This window comes from Ammospiza nelsoni, chromosome 7, assembly GCF_027579445.1.
Source record: "Ammospiza nelsoni isolate bAmmNel1 chromosome 7, bAmmNel1.pri, whole genome shotgun sequence".
In the NCBI taxonomy this organism is placed as follows: Eukaryota; Metazoa; Chordata; class Aves; order Passeriformes; family Passerellidae; genus Ammospiza; species Ammospiza nelsoni.
Window position 1 is genome coordinate 24789625 of NC_080639.1, and position 16144 is coordinate 24805768.

At 57.0% G+C, this 16144-nt stretch overlaps 1 protein-coding gene across 3 annotated transcripts in view; it reads left to right on the plus strand.

The window, feature by feature from the left end:
- TNS1 (tensin 1) overlaps positions 1-16144 on the plus strand; it is a 64791-nt gene that overhangs the window by 20637 nt on the left and 28010 nt on the right. For all 3 annotated transcript variants that reach the window (XM_059475652.1, XM_059475654.1, XM_059475655.1), the window contains 12 exons: positions 2590-2639; positions 2934-3105; positions 3459-3509; positions 4023-4145; positions 4443-4507; positions 4629-4712; positions 4821-4933; positions 5535-5595; positions 6959-7034; positions 7168-7297; positions 7676-7741; positions 8297-8458. In XM_059475652.1, the coding sequence (XP_059331635.1) occupies positions 2590-2639; positions 2934-3105; positions 3459-3509; positions 4023-4145; positions 4443-4507; positions 4629-4712; positions 4821-4933; positions 5535-5595; positions 6959-7034; positions 7168-7297; positions 7676-7741; positions 8297-8458 (1153 nt within the window). The remainder of the gene's footprint in view (positions 1-2589; positions 2640-2933; positions 3106-3458; positions 3510-4022; positions 4146-4442; positions 4508-4628; positions 4713-4820; positions 4934-5534; positions 5596-6958; positions 7035-7167; positions 7298-7675; positions 7742-8296; positions 8459-16144) is intronic.

Genomic DNA, 16144 nt, shown 5'->3' on the forward strand with positions numbered 1-16144 from the left:
CTCCCAGCCAGCCAAGGTGATGGTGGCCATGCCAAAGGCCAAGTGAGATGCCCAGGGTTGGTGCAGAGGCGGTGGTGGAACCCAGCATACTGGGGGCTGAGGCTTTCACTGCAAAGCTGACTTTCCTGTCGTGGAGCTGGGGATCTGTTATTTAATCTGTGGACATGAAATTGCTAAGACAGTGTAGACAAATGCACTGCCAAAGTCAACGAGGGCAGCTTCCCCGCTGCCTGCAGCCAGCTTGCTGGCCTCCCTGAGTGTTGGGGCTGGGACCCAAAGGATGGAGGCATGCTGCTTCCCATGAGGAAGAAGATGAAAGCCTTCCTCACCTGAGATCTGGCTTTGCCTAATTTCTTTGGTTGTCCAGGACATGTTTCCAGCCCTGAGAAAGAGCATCCTCAGGAAAATCCAGTTAGAAGTCTCTTTTGCTGTCTTTGCTGTCTTTGCTGTCTTTCAGGGAAGTTTCTTGATATTTCTGAAGCCTTTCTTGTGCCTTTCTTTACCCTTTCCAAGCAGAGGGGACCTTTAGGTTTTGGGTGCTGCCCGGAGCTTGGGGACATGCCAAGCTAGCTTGGGACTGGAAGGCGCATTCTTGATGGGGTTGGCAGAGGGATCTTCAACCCAACAGGACTGGGACCAGCCCGTCCTGTGCTGGGCTGGGCTGGGTTATACTGGTTTGGCTGGAGTCTCTCTCCACAGGGGACGTTGGCAAGGTCTGCCAGCCCAGTGGCAGGCAGGAGTGTTTAATAACAGGAGCACAGCTCCTATCAGCTGATTGCAGGCTGACTCTTGCTCGTGCAGGGCTGGCGGCAGGGACGCAGCGCGGCTGCGGCTGGGGGTGGGGAGCATGGCAGAGCCCGGGGAGCAGGGCACAGCCCGGGGGCTCTCGCTGGGACAGGGCACACTGCAGGGCCCTGGCTGTGGCACCCGCTCTCCCGGCTCTGGAGGGTGCCAGGAGTGGACCTGCCATGGCGTGGAAATGGATTAGCAAAGGGCTCACTGCTATCCAGGTATGGGGAGGGACAGAGACTCTGGTGTCCCCACCTTGCTTGCCCTCTTGTGTCTCAGTTTACCCATGTGGGAGCTGGGGGTGATTCCTGGTTTCCCCATGTCAGCTGTCTGTTGGGAAAGGCTGTGGTTTTGGGAAGCTGCTGCAGTGGGATGGGGTGACATTGACTGAGGGGGCTCCCCTGGTTGGGGGGTGTGGGAACCCAGAGATCTCTGTTATGGATGTTTGAGGCACTGCAGAAGCCATGGTGGGGATCCCATCCTGATCACTGGTGGGTGATGCAGGGATGAGCCCATATTCAGGTTCAGGCTTGTTCCACACACCTTGGCTCTCCCAGGAAAGGTTTTACCTCTCTTTATGTTGCATTTTAACTCCTTATTTGCCCTCAGCAATGCTGGGGATTTCCTGCGGTGAGCAGGCAATATGGGACACCCTGAGGAAATACTGGAGAGGGAATTGTTGCTGCTGTTCGAGCACCTCTGGGCACTGAGTCAAAGCTGCTGCCTTCTGGAACTGCTTTGGCTGGGAGGGGTGACATTTTGCCCAGGCCCCAGGGTTGCTGAGCCTGGCTCTGCTCTGCAGGATAACCTGACCTTGAGAGGGGCATGCAGGGCTGGTGGAGGGTGATGCTGGCTGTCCATGGGAGCAGCTCTGGGACTGTGCTGGGTGGGCAGGAGGCTGCAAGTGAAGGATGTCAGGGAAACTGCTCTCCCACCTCGTGCTGTGCCCTTTGGTGTGCTGGTTGGGGGATGCTGCAGCCCTGAGGAGAGTAGCAGCAGTCTTCCCTCTGGGAACCAGTGGGGCATCCCAGGAATCAGCTGAAGGATGTATCTCTTATTCCTGATCCTTCCAGGCGTGTTGCCTGCGTGAGATGAGTCTTTAAATGACTTCTGCTTATTAGCTGGAGATACTAAAACTAATGAGGTGCGAGTGTGTTTTTCCTCAGCGGCTTTTTTTGGAAACCCTGCTTTGTTTTTCGGCTGAGGTCACAAAGTCACAGAACAAGCCGGCTGCAGATGAAATTTTCGAGGCCGGAGAACATGCATAAATAGAAGTTTCCTGCTCCAAGAGCTCAAACATTTCCTCCAGGCGTTTGGCTTGGTGGAGCTGGGGCCAAAGCAAACTGTCGTGCCTGGCTGGCTCCTTGAGGCCGCAAACCTGCCCCTGCTCCAGGCAGGGCCAAAGCAGCTCTGTCCCACCAGGTGTGCCTGCAGCCTGATGGACACAAGAGGGACTTGTGACATGCCTGAGACTGTGTCCACCTGCTCAGCATCCTCCAAAAAGTTCCTCTGGGACCCTTTGGCAAGGCACTGGCCCCACAGTGCGCATGCTAGCTGGTCCCAGCAGCACTGGGGTTGTGAGAGTTGGGTTTTGCATGTGGGATGTGTCAAGCTGCTTGTGCTATTGGGATGCTTAGTGGGATATGGAGACAGTGGTATTTTGGGGTGTTAGGATGCTCAGTGCAGTGTGATGGAGGTGGGATGCTTTGGCAGCAACATCATACCCAGGTCTAGCAAGACCCCTGTGCTGGCTGTGGCTGGGTCATGGCAGTAACTTGCTTTTCCTCTCTGGCTCTTTAGGATGCCACAAAATCCCCCAGGAGTGGGCAGTCACGCTGCAAAACATCCAGGTACTTGCCTCAGTTTCCCCTTCTGATGACTGTCTCTGCTCTGCCTGAAGCTCCCTCCCACTGAGACCTGCTTCTCCAGAGGTGCTATACCTGGGAGGTGCTCCAGTGAAGAATACACAGGAGTTATGACCCACCATCCCCAACCTGGGGATGGATACCCCAAGAGGACTGGGAGCAGGGGACAGGCTGCAGGCACTGTATCCCAGCCCATGTGTCCCAGCCTGTCTGGCAGGGTGAGGAAGGATCCCTGTGTCCCTTCCCTGTGCCTTGACAGCGGTCCCCTTCCTTTCCCAGAAGCATGAGCCTGACTGCAGCCATGGAGAGCAGTTGTGAGCTGGACCTGGTGTACATCACGGAGCGCATCATTGCTGTCTCCTACCCCAGCACAGCCGAGGAGCAGAGCTACGCCAGCAACCTCCGTGAAGTGGCCCACATGCTCAAATCCAAGCATGGCAACAACTACGTGGTGAGGGGCACAGCCAGGTCCCTGCCAGGCTGCTGAAGGGGCTGGGGTGCTCAGCTGCTGGGGATGGGCACTTGCAGGGGACGGATACTGCATCCTTGTCTCCATGTGGGCTCTGTTGAGGGAGGGTCTTTGCACTGTGCTGGATAGATTTTTTCTTCATGGAAGATTACCAGTCCCTTTCAGACCTCCTGGGTGTTTTTGGTCATTGTGTTGCCGTGTGGCAAAATGTTACTCAGGGTAATGTGTCTGGGGAAGCCTCTCACAGCAGGATTTGGGAAGGCTTTGGGGCAAGGGAGAGGTGAGGTGGCAGCAAGGAAGATGTCCTCTCACTGTGTTTTTCATCTTCCCTAAAGCTTTTCAACCTCTCTGAGCGGAGACGTGATATCAACAAACTTCACCCCAAGGTGGGTCACAGCTGTGAGAAGCAGGGAGGTCTCAGGGGCCTCAGGGCAGGCCTGTCTGCAGGACCAGCTCCCTGCTACAAGATGTTTTGGGAAGAAACAGCCATCTTTTCTATTCTGTCCAGCTGGAAAAAACCCTGGGAAAAGCACTGAGACTTCACACTGTGTTTGTGGTAGTTCAGCTTGGCTCCCATTACCCTCCCAGCCCCCCTTCTCAGCCCAAAACTGGCTGTTTGGAATCTTCTGGAGACCTCCCTAAGGCATTGTCCTCATCCCTCTGATAGTGGGGGAGCCCTCAGGAGCCCTCAGGAGCTGAGCCAAGTAACCTGGGGTGAGGGGCCTGAGATCTGGGACCATGGTGGCCTCCCTGGGCAGTGGGGTGCAGGGTTGGGGATGGTAGGGTGCATGTCAGAGCAGCACAGTAATGCCTACCCTGTGTACAGACTTTGCCCACTGGCAGGCTGGGAACTCCACGGGGGCGTGCCTGTGACCCCAGGCTGTTTGTTCCCTGTTCAGGTGCTGGATTTTGGATGGCCTGACATGCACACCCCTGCGCTGGAGAAGATCTGCAGCATTTGCAAAGCCATGGACACGTGGCTCAACACAGCATCACACAACGTGGTGGTGCTGCACAACAAGGTGGGCAGGACCTGTCATGGGGCACAGCAGTGGGGCACCGGGGCTCTGTGGGGCTGCAGAGATTGGGCTGAGCAGCCTCAGAGGCTGAGAGATGTGGAGAGTGTGGTGGTTTGTGGTTTGGGGTGTGGGTAGCTGTCAGCACATATGTGTAGATTGGTGTGTGTCTAATAAGGGTTGGGGCATCTGTGGGCTGGTGTATGCTTGGAGGGATGAGTGTGTGCCTCTGTAAGATGTCTGTGCCTGGGTGCTCACAGGCCCTGCTGCCCCCATGACACCCCTTGTGCTGTGTGCCTGCAGGGGAACCGTGGCCGGCTGGGGGTGGTGGTGGCTGCCTACATGCACTACAGCAACATCTCAGCCAGGTGAGAGAGACGTGAGGTCCTGGGGTGGCCCTGGGGCTCACTGATGACCTCCATCCCAGTGATGCTGGGGTGCTGGTGCCAATTCTTTCCTTCAGCCACATCTGCCCTTTCATGCCCACAGTGCTGACCAGGCTCTGGACAGGTTTGCCATGAAACGTTTCTATGAGGACAAGGTGGTGCCCGTGGGACAGCCATCCCAGAAGAGGTGGGTCCTGGCACACTGGGTTTTTCCCCATAGGGTGGTGTGATGCAGGGCTCCAAGGTGGTTATTCCTCTGTGGGTTCTGCCCCTGAACTGCCTGTCTGCCTTCCAGGTACATCCATTACTTCAGTGGGCTCCTCTCTGGCAGCATCAAGATGAACAACAAGCCCCTGTTCCTCCACCACGTCATCATGCACGGCATCCCCAACTTTGAGTCAAAAGGCGGTAGGTGCCCCCAGCTGCTTCCCCAGCCTGCCTGCTCCCACACCATCATCCCACATTGCCTGGCCAGCCTTGTCCTCCTTGGGGGATATTTTCCACCATTTCCTTGGCAATTTGAATTTCCCTTTTCCTCCCAGAGACTGTTCACTCGTAATAGCAGGGTGCTACCCCTTTCTGGCAGAGATGCCTTCAGAGGATGCCCTCCCGATGCTGGGCACTAACATGAGCTGTGGGGTGACAATGTTTTTCTGACAGCTTTTCCAAGGTTGGCTCCAGACTAGGGATTGGGATGCAGTACCCTGTCTGGTGCTGGTACCTCACCCAGCTCATCATCCCACGCCTATCCCCAGCCCAGCAGTTGCCCAAGGTCCTGCAGGACCCAAACTGTGAGGGCTTTGCCCTTTCTCAGCTCATCCACAGCATCCTTTCTGCCCATTGCAGATGTTGCCCTTGGTCGGTGCGGGCTGGCTGGGGCAGGGAGCGGCTGTTTGCTTTGGCTGCCTCCCTGTTTGGATTTCTCCCCTGTGACTAATCCCTCCCCTGGCCCCTCCGCCCAGCCGGCTAACAGCAGTGTGCCTTTTCTCCCCGCCTTGATGTCTTCCAGGTTGTCGGCCCTTCCTGAAAATCTACCAGGCCATGCAGCCCGTCTACACCTCGGGGATCTAGTAACTATCTCCTCTCTATGGGGCTTTCCTCCTACCCAGCGTGGGGGGCATGGCAAGCGGGGGAGGATGGAGGGGATCAAGGACAAATCCCCTGTGCTCTTGTGCTCTGTGCTTAGTCCGTTTGGGGGACAAGTTAAAAAACGAGCTTCCTCTTTTTTGGAGGTGTTAACTGGGTCCAAACTGGACCCTTGTGCTGAGAGGGCTGTAGTGACTGCGTGTATCAGCAGAGGGAGCCTGGGGCTGCCGGAGCCTGGGGCTGGGTGTCCCCGGAGGGAGGGGGGAAAGGGACGGCGAGGCGACGTCTGGGAGACGAAGGCACCCTGGGAGATGAAGGCATTTCTTCTCTCCCTGTTTACAGAACTGCTCTTCCTGCCTGGATTAGTCCTCGCGGATCACAGAGTGTTCTTAGTTGGAAGGGACCCACAAGGATCGTTGAGTCAAACTCTTAAGTAAAAGGCCCATATGGGGATTGAACCCACGACCTTGGTGTAATTAGCACCATGCTCTGAGCAGCTGAGCTAATATCCTTTCTTTCTCCAAAAAAAGATTGTCCCCTTGTTTTAATCTCCCCACAGTTTTTTTTCTGATGCTGATCCTGGGAGCAGGCACTGGCAGAAGGAAGGCAGGAGCTGATTTCTCCAGCCTCCAAGACTCTGCCAGCGCCACATGCCAGTCTGGGTGGGACCCCTGGCTCCTGGTCTCCCTGGAGAGACCAGAGCATCTCACCTCTGGGATATTCCCATCTCAACCCCCAGGACTAGGATCTCGCTTCTGTACAGCCATGGGTCCCCGTTAGCTGAGATTTACTGCCATCCCAGCCTTGCCTTTCAGCTTTTAATAGACTGTTTATGGGATGCCTGTAATAAACTCCAGGTTTATCTTGCCTGTGAAATCCTACTCCTTTCTTCCCTTGTTCCTCGCTGCTGACGCCACCACCCGTCGGCAGCCTGTCGGCCATGCACCAGGAGGGGAGGGCTTCCCGCAGGAAACTGAGGCAGGGAGAAGAGTCTAACCAGAGATTTCTCCCTCTGTGTCCTAAGCCCCAGTTGAGCCGTGGGAGCCAGGTGGATGCTGATAGCCCAGCCTCGGCACTTGGAACCTGAGCAAACCCTTCCACCCAGCAGTTTTTGCATCCTTGCTGAGCTGTGCCTCAGTTTCCCCTTCCCGTCCTCCTTCCACTGGGAATGGGTGCTCCTTTAGGTGGTGGATGGGACACCCCTCAGTCACAGGGAGGGCAAGCTTTGTGCTTTGCACCTTTTCTGTCTGGATTTGGGTGGAGGGGCTGGTTGAGGTGGTGCTGGGAGTTTTCTGGAGGGGGGTCTCTGCACCTCAGCTCACATCCTCCTGCTGTTCCTCTCTGCAGCAATGTGCAAGGAGACAGCCAGACGGGCATCTGCATCACCATTGAGCCTGGCTTGCTGCTCAAGGGCGATATCTTGGTAAGGATCCTCAGCTCAGCTCCTGATGTAGGAAGCGAGGGTTGTGTGCTTGCCTTGCCTCAGGACCCCCAGATTCCCCCTTGCCCAGATCTGGGGGCTCATCCTGATGGCCCATCCCTGTTTCCCTCTGAAGCTGAAGTGCTACCACAAGAAGTTTCGCAGCCCTACCCGTGATGTGATTTTCCGTGTGCAGTTCCACACGTGTGCTGTGCATGATCTTGATGTCGTCTTTGGCAAGGAGGACCTGGATGAGGCCTTCAGAGGTAACTGCCCTGGCTCTTCCCTGCTCCAAACTCCCTCATCCTCCTGCCCTTGGAACTGTGGTATCATCATGGGGACATCTGGGCACCCATCCCAGATCCACCCCCGCCAAAACAGGGCACCCCTGCTCCATCTGCAGGGTGTGGTGCTGCTTGGGAAGTGGTGGCACCGTCATCCCTTTCAGTGCCAAAATCATCAATGCTGCAGAGGGGCTGCCTCGGGTTGTTCTGGGGCTAAGATGCACTGCCCCATGCAGGGATATCCCCTAGCAGCTCCCAGCCTCAAGCTGGTCCTCAAGCAGGCATGTTTGGGGTGGATGGCTGCTAATGGAGCTATGGATGGAAATAATTTGTCTCTTTATTCTGCTCTCTCCTTGCCAGATGACCGCTTCCCTGAGTATGGGAAGGTGGAGTTTGTGTTCTCCTATGGCCCCGAGAAGATCCAAGGTATGGCTGGCTCAGTGCCATGGGGGCTTGGAGGTGGATGCTGTCTCCTTTCCTTCTCCTCAGCTGTATCCCGTGCTCCCTCCCTTGTGACTTCCACCTGCCCCACTGCAGTCCCTTTGTCACCAGGGTAGGGTGAGGCATCCAGGGAGTTAGGCTGATCTAGCAGCACTTGTGGATGCCCTATCTCTCTCACTCTCTTCCCCAGGAGGCTGCTCTCCAAAGCCTTTGGTGGCCCAGGAGAGATGGAAGGAATGTTTGGGAATGAAGGGCTCCCTTGCTCAGAAAGCCCAGACCCATGCACACTCACTGCCAGTCTGTGTGCTGGTCTCTAGGCAATCCCAAAAGCCCCAGGCAGTCTTGTACACCTTGTTTGTGAGTCTCAGTGTACATCTTGTGCTCATCCATCTCTTGGTGCTGCCTTTCCTACAGGAGCCTCCTGCCTTGCCCTATGGCTCCTGCACTTCTTTCTTTGCATGCACTTTTCTCCACCTATTCCCTCATCCCATCCTTGCTGGTTCCATTGTCATCCTACCTGATCATCTTGCCTCTTTCCAGGCATGGAGCACCTGGAGAACGGGCCCAGTGTTTCTGTGGACTACAACACGTCTGACCCACTCATCCGGTGGGACTCCTACGAGAACTTCAACATCCAGCGTGAGGAAAGTGCAGAGGGGGCCTGGGCTGAGCCATCCCTGCCCAGCAAGCACCTGGAGAAAGGTTAGGGCTCACAAGGTGGTCGGCCAAAGTGTCCACATGGAAATATCCCCTACCTCAAGACAGGGGACACTGCTGGGCAGTGAGAGCTGCTGATGGGAGCAGTGTGGCCATGGGATGGGAGAGCAAGATCTCATGGACTTTGCCTTCTGCCACAGTGCCAGAGAGCTTAGGCTCTTCTTTGCAACACTTAGCTGTCAAAGTGCTGTTTGCACACGCAGAGTTCAGCCCTAGTTTATGTCCCAGAGCTTTAAGAAATCCAAACCCCATGTCTGCAGAACCATTAGTTATCCCACCTGCAAGCATGGCAGGATGTAGATGTACCTTAGTTGCCCCAAGGGGATGAGGATGTCTTACTGGCCTTTGAGAGCCTGCTGCATCTCTCAGAGATGGGATAAGCCCTTTGAGCACCCATTGTGTTGCAGCAAGTTGCCTGCTGTCACCCACTTGGCAGGAATGGGCAGTACTTGTGTGTCGAAGGGTGGTGGGCCCCTGTCCTGGAGGCAAGGCCACCCGTGGCCAAGCAGATGCCTGGGCTTTCCTGGCCAGATCTGGAGAGGCGTCCCTGGAGCAGGGACAGCTGCGGTCCCTGATGTCCCTGAAGGTCACCAGCTGCTTCGAGTGGGAGCAGTGGATGGCGGTGCTCACAGTGGGGGCTCTGGGTGCCTGGGGTGGTGAGAGTGTCTGTGCTATGGTGGTCACATGGAGGCAGACCTGGGGCGGCTCTGTGGAACTGGCACGGGCACTTGCCTTGGCACAGGGCAGTAAACAGGCAACTCGTGATGTGCAGGCTCAGCTGTGGGCTATGTGCAGCCTGGGGAGCTGTGGGTCCAGCCTCAATCCAGCAAGACTGCCTGGCAGTCCCCTCCTGCCTGCAGAGACCTGAGTGCCTCATTGTATGTGTTCCCCTCTGGACCCTGGGCCAAAGTTTCTGCACCCCATCCCCTCACAGGGCTGCAGGGGTACCCCAGGACTCATCTCTGTACTCTTGTGGGGGTCTTGGTGAATATTGGGGCTGCAGAAATACCCCAGGGCTCCTCTCCATTCCCCCTTAGGGGTCTTAGCGGGTGTCAGGGCTGTGGAGGTCCCTCCATGCACCAACTGGGCTGTCCTCTGTGCCGGGAAGGGTGGCAATAGGGAGCGAGGGCACCTTGAATTTGTAAACACTGTCCCAGTTTGGAGATGATCCGGGACTGTGCAAGGGTGAAGCTGCAGGCAGAAGGCTGCCCTCTGACCCATGCCAGCAGAAGCAGCTACAAGAAGCCCATCTATAAGGGGTCTTTCCAGCTGTCCCATGGGGCACTTTGAGCATTTGTGGTGGGAGTCGGCGTGGGCTCGAGGGGCTCCCATCTTTCTCCCTCTCTGTTGTCACTTCTCCTCTTTTCCAGCCTGTCCCAAGCCGGGATGGGGACTCTGGTGTCTGGTTGTGCAGGGGGGTCCCTGTTTATGGTCGTTCTTGCCTTATTTGGTCAGGGAATTGCACGCCACATTTTTGGCACCACCAGGCGTGAGCAAGCAGCGTCCGGGGGCGGAGGGGGGTGAGGTTGGCACCAGGACCCACGCCGGGCTGGGATCAGCCGCTGCTCCTTGTCCCCGCCACTGCCCGTCCTGCCACCCGCCGAGGGGACGCCGCTGCAGCCCGGGCCCACGGGATCGGGATCGCCTGCCGCACGGTGACGGTGGGTTCCCCACGCCGCCTCTCTGCTGGCCGCAGCCGCTCTCACTGCAGGTGGATGCCCTTTCTGCAGCAGCTTTGTCTCAGCACGGAGCACCCATAAGGGCTGGGGGGTGCCTCCCAGGGTGGGGTGGTGCTGTGGACCCCAGAGCTGGAGGGACAGGCGGGTGGCTGGGGATGGTGCCTGTCCTGGCGTTCCCCTCACCTCTGCTGCGCTTATCGGGGGGGACTTGGAGAAGGGGAATCTCATTTGCAGTGGGGTCATTGGTTGATTGAGTTCTTCCAGAGCAGGGTGCATGAGAGGGGGAGCTGTACCATCACATCTTGCTCTCTGGCTGAGGGGACACAGCTGGATTCAACAGGCTCTCTGTGAGCCACTTCCATGGGACAGGCTGGCCCCATCAGTGAACTCACTCTCCTGCTTTACTCAGGCAGGGCGTCTCCTGCCCACCATGTTTGGGCTGTCCTGTGGTCCCTAGGGAGAGTGGGATGCCCCACAGCCTGTCCTTCCACCCCTCAGCCATGTCGGTACAGCCTGGGGAAGGCAAGTGCTCTGCCTGCCCTCCTTCCTCCTCCTTGAAGGGGCTTTGGGGTCAGTGGTGGCTGCTTGGCAGGTTCTTGCTGCAGTCCCCATGGCCATTGACTGGCTGAGTGTGTTTGAAGGCTGAAGGGAGGTGATGGCATGCTTCATCCTCTGGCTGATTTTGCAGTTGCCAGCACTGTGGTAGCTCTCCTTGGGGTGCCAAGCTGGCTCCAGAGAAGTAGGAGGAGGCTGGCAGCTGGATGTGGCACTGCTGGGCTTGCAGCTGGTTGGAGGATCACTGCAGAGAAATTTTGGGGTACTGTAGATGCTCTAACTCTGTCTGGAGATAATTTATGTCCTGGTTTGGTTTTGCTGAGAAAACTAGTGCTGATAGAGAACAGGGTGCTGAGGCTGTCATGGAGTCAGTGGACAGGTTGACCTCAAGGTCTGGATGTGTGACTGTTTTGGGGGAACCCCAAGCTCTGCCATCCTGGGGTGGTGTGAGAAAATGTGAAATGGTTACAGCAGCCCCCTGTAATCACTGGTTCTTGGACCCACCCTGGGATGGCACTGCCTGCCCTGTCTCTTTACCAGGCTGGGAAGAGAGTGACCAGGGCTTGGCCAAATCCAACATCTGCGAGAGAGTTGGTAATTCCCCACCTGAGTCATGGTTCTGGCATAGGGCTCCCCTGCAGCTCATCCCTGTCTTCCCACACATCCCCACTCGCAGGGCAGGGCTGGCTGGGGTGGGGACTGGGATGAGCATCCCACCCTTCCAATGAGGAGAGGTCACATCAGAGCCTGAACCACATGTGGCAAAGGTCAGGGGGTCCTGGAGCCCCACAAATGGAGCTGGATGCTGATCCTGTGCTTTTCCATGCAGGAGAAAGCCCCTCGATGGGGTCGCTGTCATCTGTTTGTCCCCCCAGGAGGGCCAGCATCTCATGGGGTACACCTTTCCTAGTGGGGTCAAATCCTGCCCCACTTGTCAGGAGGGGCTGAGGCTGCCCAGGAGGGCAGGCCAGGCTGTGCAGAGGTGGAGAGCCAAATGGTCCAGGCCAGAGCTGTTAAATCCATTGCTGGAGCTGCTGGCAGGCTGCTGCTCTCCCCCGGTGCTGGATCGGTCCCTAGGCCAGGCTCGGTGGGGAGGGGGGCCACTGGCTCTCCTCTTGCCTTCACCAGCTGACTAAAGCTGAAGGAATTCACTTCCCCTTCCTTATTCTGCACCTCTCCACTGCTCTCTGCTCCATCTGCTGCAAGGTAAGGGTGTGTTGAGGTGGGCATTTTGGGGGGCAGTGGGGATCTGCATGGGCTGGATGGGAATTCACAGGGAGTGTCCCCCTTGCTTCTGATTATTCCCTATGGGTTAAATGTTGGAGCATCTACAGGCTTGGGTAGACATTTCAGCTGCAGTGTGGCTATTCCCAGGGCAGGATCTGTCCTCTGACCTGGTATTTGGGGTTGTCATGTAGGGTGGGGGTGGGCGTTGTTCCCACTGGGACCAGGAACCAGGCAAGGCTGGGATGCAGGGAAAGAGAGACCAACTGGTAGAAACTCCTTCTCTTCCCCCTTAAAACTGTCTTTGAAGTCGAAACTTGTAGCAGTTCTGTTCTTAGGGCTGGGGTTGTCCCACGGCAGGAGAGGGGAGCTCTGTCTGTGTCCTCCTGCAGTCGAGACAGCCAGGACAGAAAATAAGCAGGAGGTTTTGGAAGGACGCAGGATTGGTGAGTGGGAGCATCTGGGAGCAAACAGGGCTGTGAGTCAGGGGGCCGGCTGGAAACACTGCTCTCATCCCCTGCCGTCATCCATGGGGGTGTGGGAAACGCGGGTTGGGGGATTAGAGAGAGGGAGCCTCACGTTTTGCTGAGTTTATTGGATCAATTGAGGAGTGGAGTCCTGAGCATGGGTTCAGGCAGGGGCCTGGGTGTGGGGTGGGCTTGCTGTCACCTGGACGAGCAAATTGTGAGCACCATTTCCGCACGGATTTTGCTTGGGGTGGAGCAGTTTGGTCTCAGAGAGCTCTGGAGTGGATAGGATCATGGCATTCCTCCTGTCACAGAGCAGGGCAGTATGTATATCCCAAAAACAGGGCTGGAATGTCCGTGCTATGCCCGTGGTGCTGGCAGGGCAGGCAAGGGGATTGTGAAAATGGGTCGGCAGGGTCGGTGGCTTGTCCATGGCTGGTTTCCACCCCTCTTCAGCTGTGTAGTTATTTCAGATGGAGAAACTCAAGTCTCCAGCAAGACGCTTGAATTTGAAGCCCCGTCTGGGTTTCAGCATCATGTGTGGCTTGGAAGGACATCCCCACCCTGAATGTGTAGCTGCTCTTTGGGGACAGGTGTGGTGCGTGCACACAGCGGCTGGGCAGGGCTGGGTGTCCCAAATGAGGGGCTCACCCAGCGGGGTGATGCTCAGTGGACGGTGCAAGGTGGGCAGGCTGTCCAGCTGTCCGGCTGTCTGTCCTGCCTAGGAAACAGTTAACGCGGCGGAGCCCTGCCTGTGGAGGAAGTAGTTAATATTCATAGCTGGAAGCTGTCTGTCTGGCTGTCCTCCCTCCATGGCTCCCACCCTCTCCGCACCTCACTGAGGTTAACTCGGGCTGGGGCTGGAGCTTGGGCGGCCCCGCCGCCCTCCCCGCGCCGCTCCCCTTCCCCTCCCGCTCCTCCCTGTGGTCCCTGTGTGGTCCGGGGCGGAGGGGAGCACGGCCGCACCTCCTTGCCTCCATCCCATCTCCGGCCTCTCCCACCTTCGGCTCCTCCATCCTCTCCTCCAGCTGCCCGTGTCCCGGGGTTCCCCGCATCCCGCCCCTCCGGGCGCCCCGCCGCCGGCCCGGTACCCCTCTGGCGGCCCCGCGGGATCACGGCGCTGGAAGGGAACAGCTCCCTCCGCCAGAGGGAAAGCAGAGCCAAAGGGACAAACGCCAGCCCGAGCCAGCTCCAGGCCGTCGGCTCCTGTCCTGGACGGACACTCGGGGCTGGCTGTGGACGCCGTTGGAGCTGCCACCACACCGGGTGCCCCTGGAAGGCTCTGGTGCTGGAAGGGGTAGAGGAAAGGGATTTTGCTGCCTGCTCCTTCCCTTCACCTCAGATTTTTTAATCCCTGTCCCTTTTGGTAAGTCCTGACTTTGCTTCTCTTTGGTCTGGGGGCTGGATGATGAGTTCATGGTTGTGGTGACCCACGGCTTGGACTGGGGTTGCTCCGTGCCGTCCTATCTGCTTGCAGGATGAAACCAGAGATAAGGAGGCTAAACTCTTCCCCGTGAGATTCTGCTCACACCCCACATCCTGCAAAGGGTCCTGGGACCCCAGGGTCTTCCCTGTGGGCTGATGCTCCAGAAGTGTACTGGGGCCAGAACTCTGGGTGGGGAGTGGAGGCAGCAGGTGGGATGCTGAGGGGGCACGACAGCGGGAGACACGGTGATGCCTCAGCCTGATCTTCTGCACCGGCGCAGAGCTGTGGACAGGATTTGGGATTTTGGGGATGCGAGCTCACCCCCTTGGTACTGTCACACTTTTCCTGGACCAGTTTTTTACTGGATGTAGTCACAGGGTAGAGGAAGAGGGCAGAGCCTTTCTCCTCTAGGGCAGTGAGCCTGGCAGCAGGGCTGGGGCCAGGCTGGGCTCGGTGCTTCCTGCAGCTGTCTCCGTACAGCTGGAGCAGATAGAGCCATGGCAGAGCTGCGACGGGGCTGAGCCCAGGGCAAACCCAGCCCACGGTGGGATGGCACAGTCTGCCAGGCAGGAGCCACTCCGACCTTCAGGGATGAAATCTGACCTTGCTGGGAGCTGCAGGCTCTTTGCAAATGGGGTGCTGAGAGCCTGCTGCTTTGAGGGTGGCTGGCTTGGCTAAGGCATTCAGTTCCATTATCCCTTAGTTTTATTTTATTTTTTAATTTTTGTAAAATTTAATTTAATTTTATTTTGTTTTGTTTTGTATTCAACTTCTCAGGCGACAAAGTCATATACCCATATGAGAGATAGTGTGGCCCAGGGGTAGTGAAGGAGGCTTTGGAGTGGCAGCAAATAGCAGGATTTGGGATTTGTCTCGTGGCATCAGAGCCCAGGAGGTACATGGGGTTGAGGACAGGATGAACAGTCAAGTGTGGGGCAGAGCAACCGTATGACAAGGGCTTGGCTGATGGCTGAGCTGTCACAGGCTGTTCCTTGCTTACTACCCTGCTACTGCTCTGGGGAAGGGGGGTGGCCACCAGCCCCCCGTGCCTCCTCCTCATCAGAGATTCTGGGGAAGGTGGGATGAAGCAGTTGGGGCTTTCTGTCTGTGCCATGAACTGCACTGTGCCCCATCCTCACCTCTCTTGGAGACATTTCTCCCAGCCGTGGGGCAGTACCCAGCTCAAAGAGTAATTAAAGCCTTTCCTGTCTGTTTTCTCCCTTGGCACCACGTGGTTACATTTATATTTATTTATTCCCTTTTCCTTTCTGTTCCTCTGCTGTTGTTCTCCCAGCCCCCATCCTGGCTTTTGCCCTGTTTCTTGAGACCAGCCAGCACCATCACAGCCTTCAGATGGGAGGGCTGTGCCTTTCCCCCTGTCTCCAAGCACTGTCTCAGCCTGTCCAGCATTGACACTGCCCCTGGATGTGCTGCTTTTCTCTTTTTCCCTCCATGGAAAGGGTTTCCCTCCCTCTCTTACCCTTTTCCCCAGTGTGGGAGGTATTGTGGAGACAAATGCTACTGGCTCCCGGCTTTACTGGCTGGATAAAGAAGCTCTGAGTCTCTGGGAGAAATTCTCACTCTTTCCCATACCAAGTGCCCAGAGAGGACCTTGCTGCGTGGTCCTGGGACATCCTCAAGCCAACGGGCGGCTTTGGGGCTCAGCTGCCTCCTTGGGATACTGCCAGCGGGGATTCAGGAGTGGAAAATCAGCGACGAGGAGAAGGTCCTGACTTTGTAGGACTTGGGCTTGGTGTTATTACCCTCCTGTGCTCTGTGGTGAGGGGGCTGTTGGCGTGGGAGCTGCCGGGGTGCGGGTGCGGCACTGTGGGCCCGGTTAAGCTGTCCCAGCTCGGAAATGTTTTGCTTGCAGATAGGGCCGCTCTGATTTCACACTATCGTGTTAGGGCCGTCTTCCGTCCCTGAGTCAGTTGCCTGGCCCCCCGCCAGGGAAGAGTCATTTTTTCCTCCAAAAGAAAGTGTTTAACACTGCTCGTGGGACCTTCCAGGAAACCTTGTCAGGGAGCTGGAAAAACAAGAGTCTGCAGCCTGGTCCGTGCTGTGCAGCTCTGGCAGGGGGGGATGTAGCTTGGGAACTATTCTCACTGCTGTCAGTGGCCAAGGTCCCTCTGTACCCCCAAAATCTGTCTGCCCCACTTGGAAAGGTTTAAGGGGTGCAGCTGGTTGTGGTGTTGGTGCTGATGGGTGTGATGGAAGCTGCGGGGCTCAGAACTGGAGTGCAGGATTACTGGTGATGATTCTACTATATCCCGCCTGTCCCCCAGCCTTTTGGGGCTGTGGAGCAGAGCCAGCTGCCCAC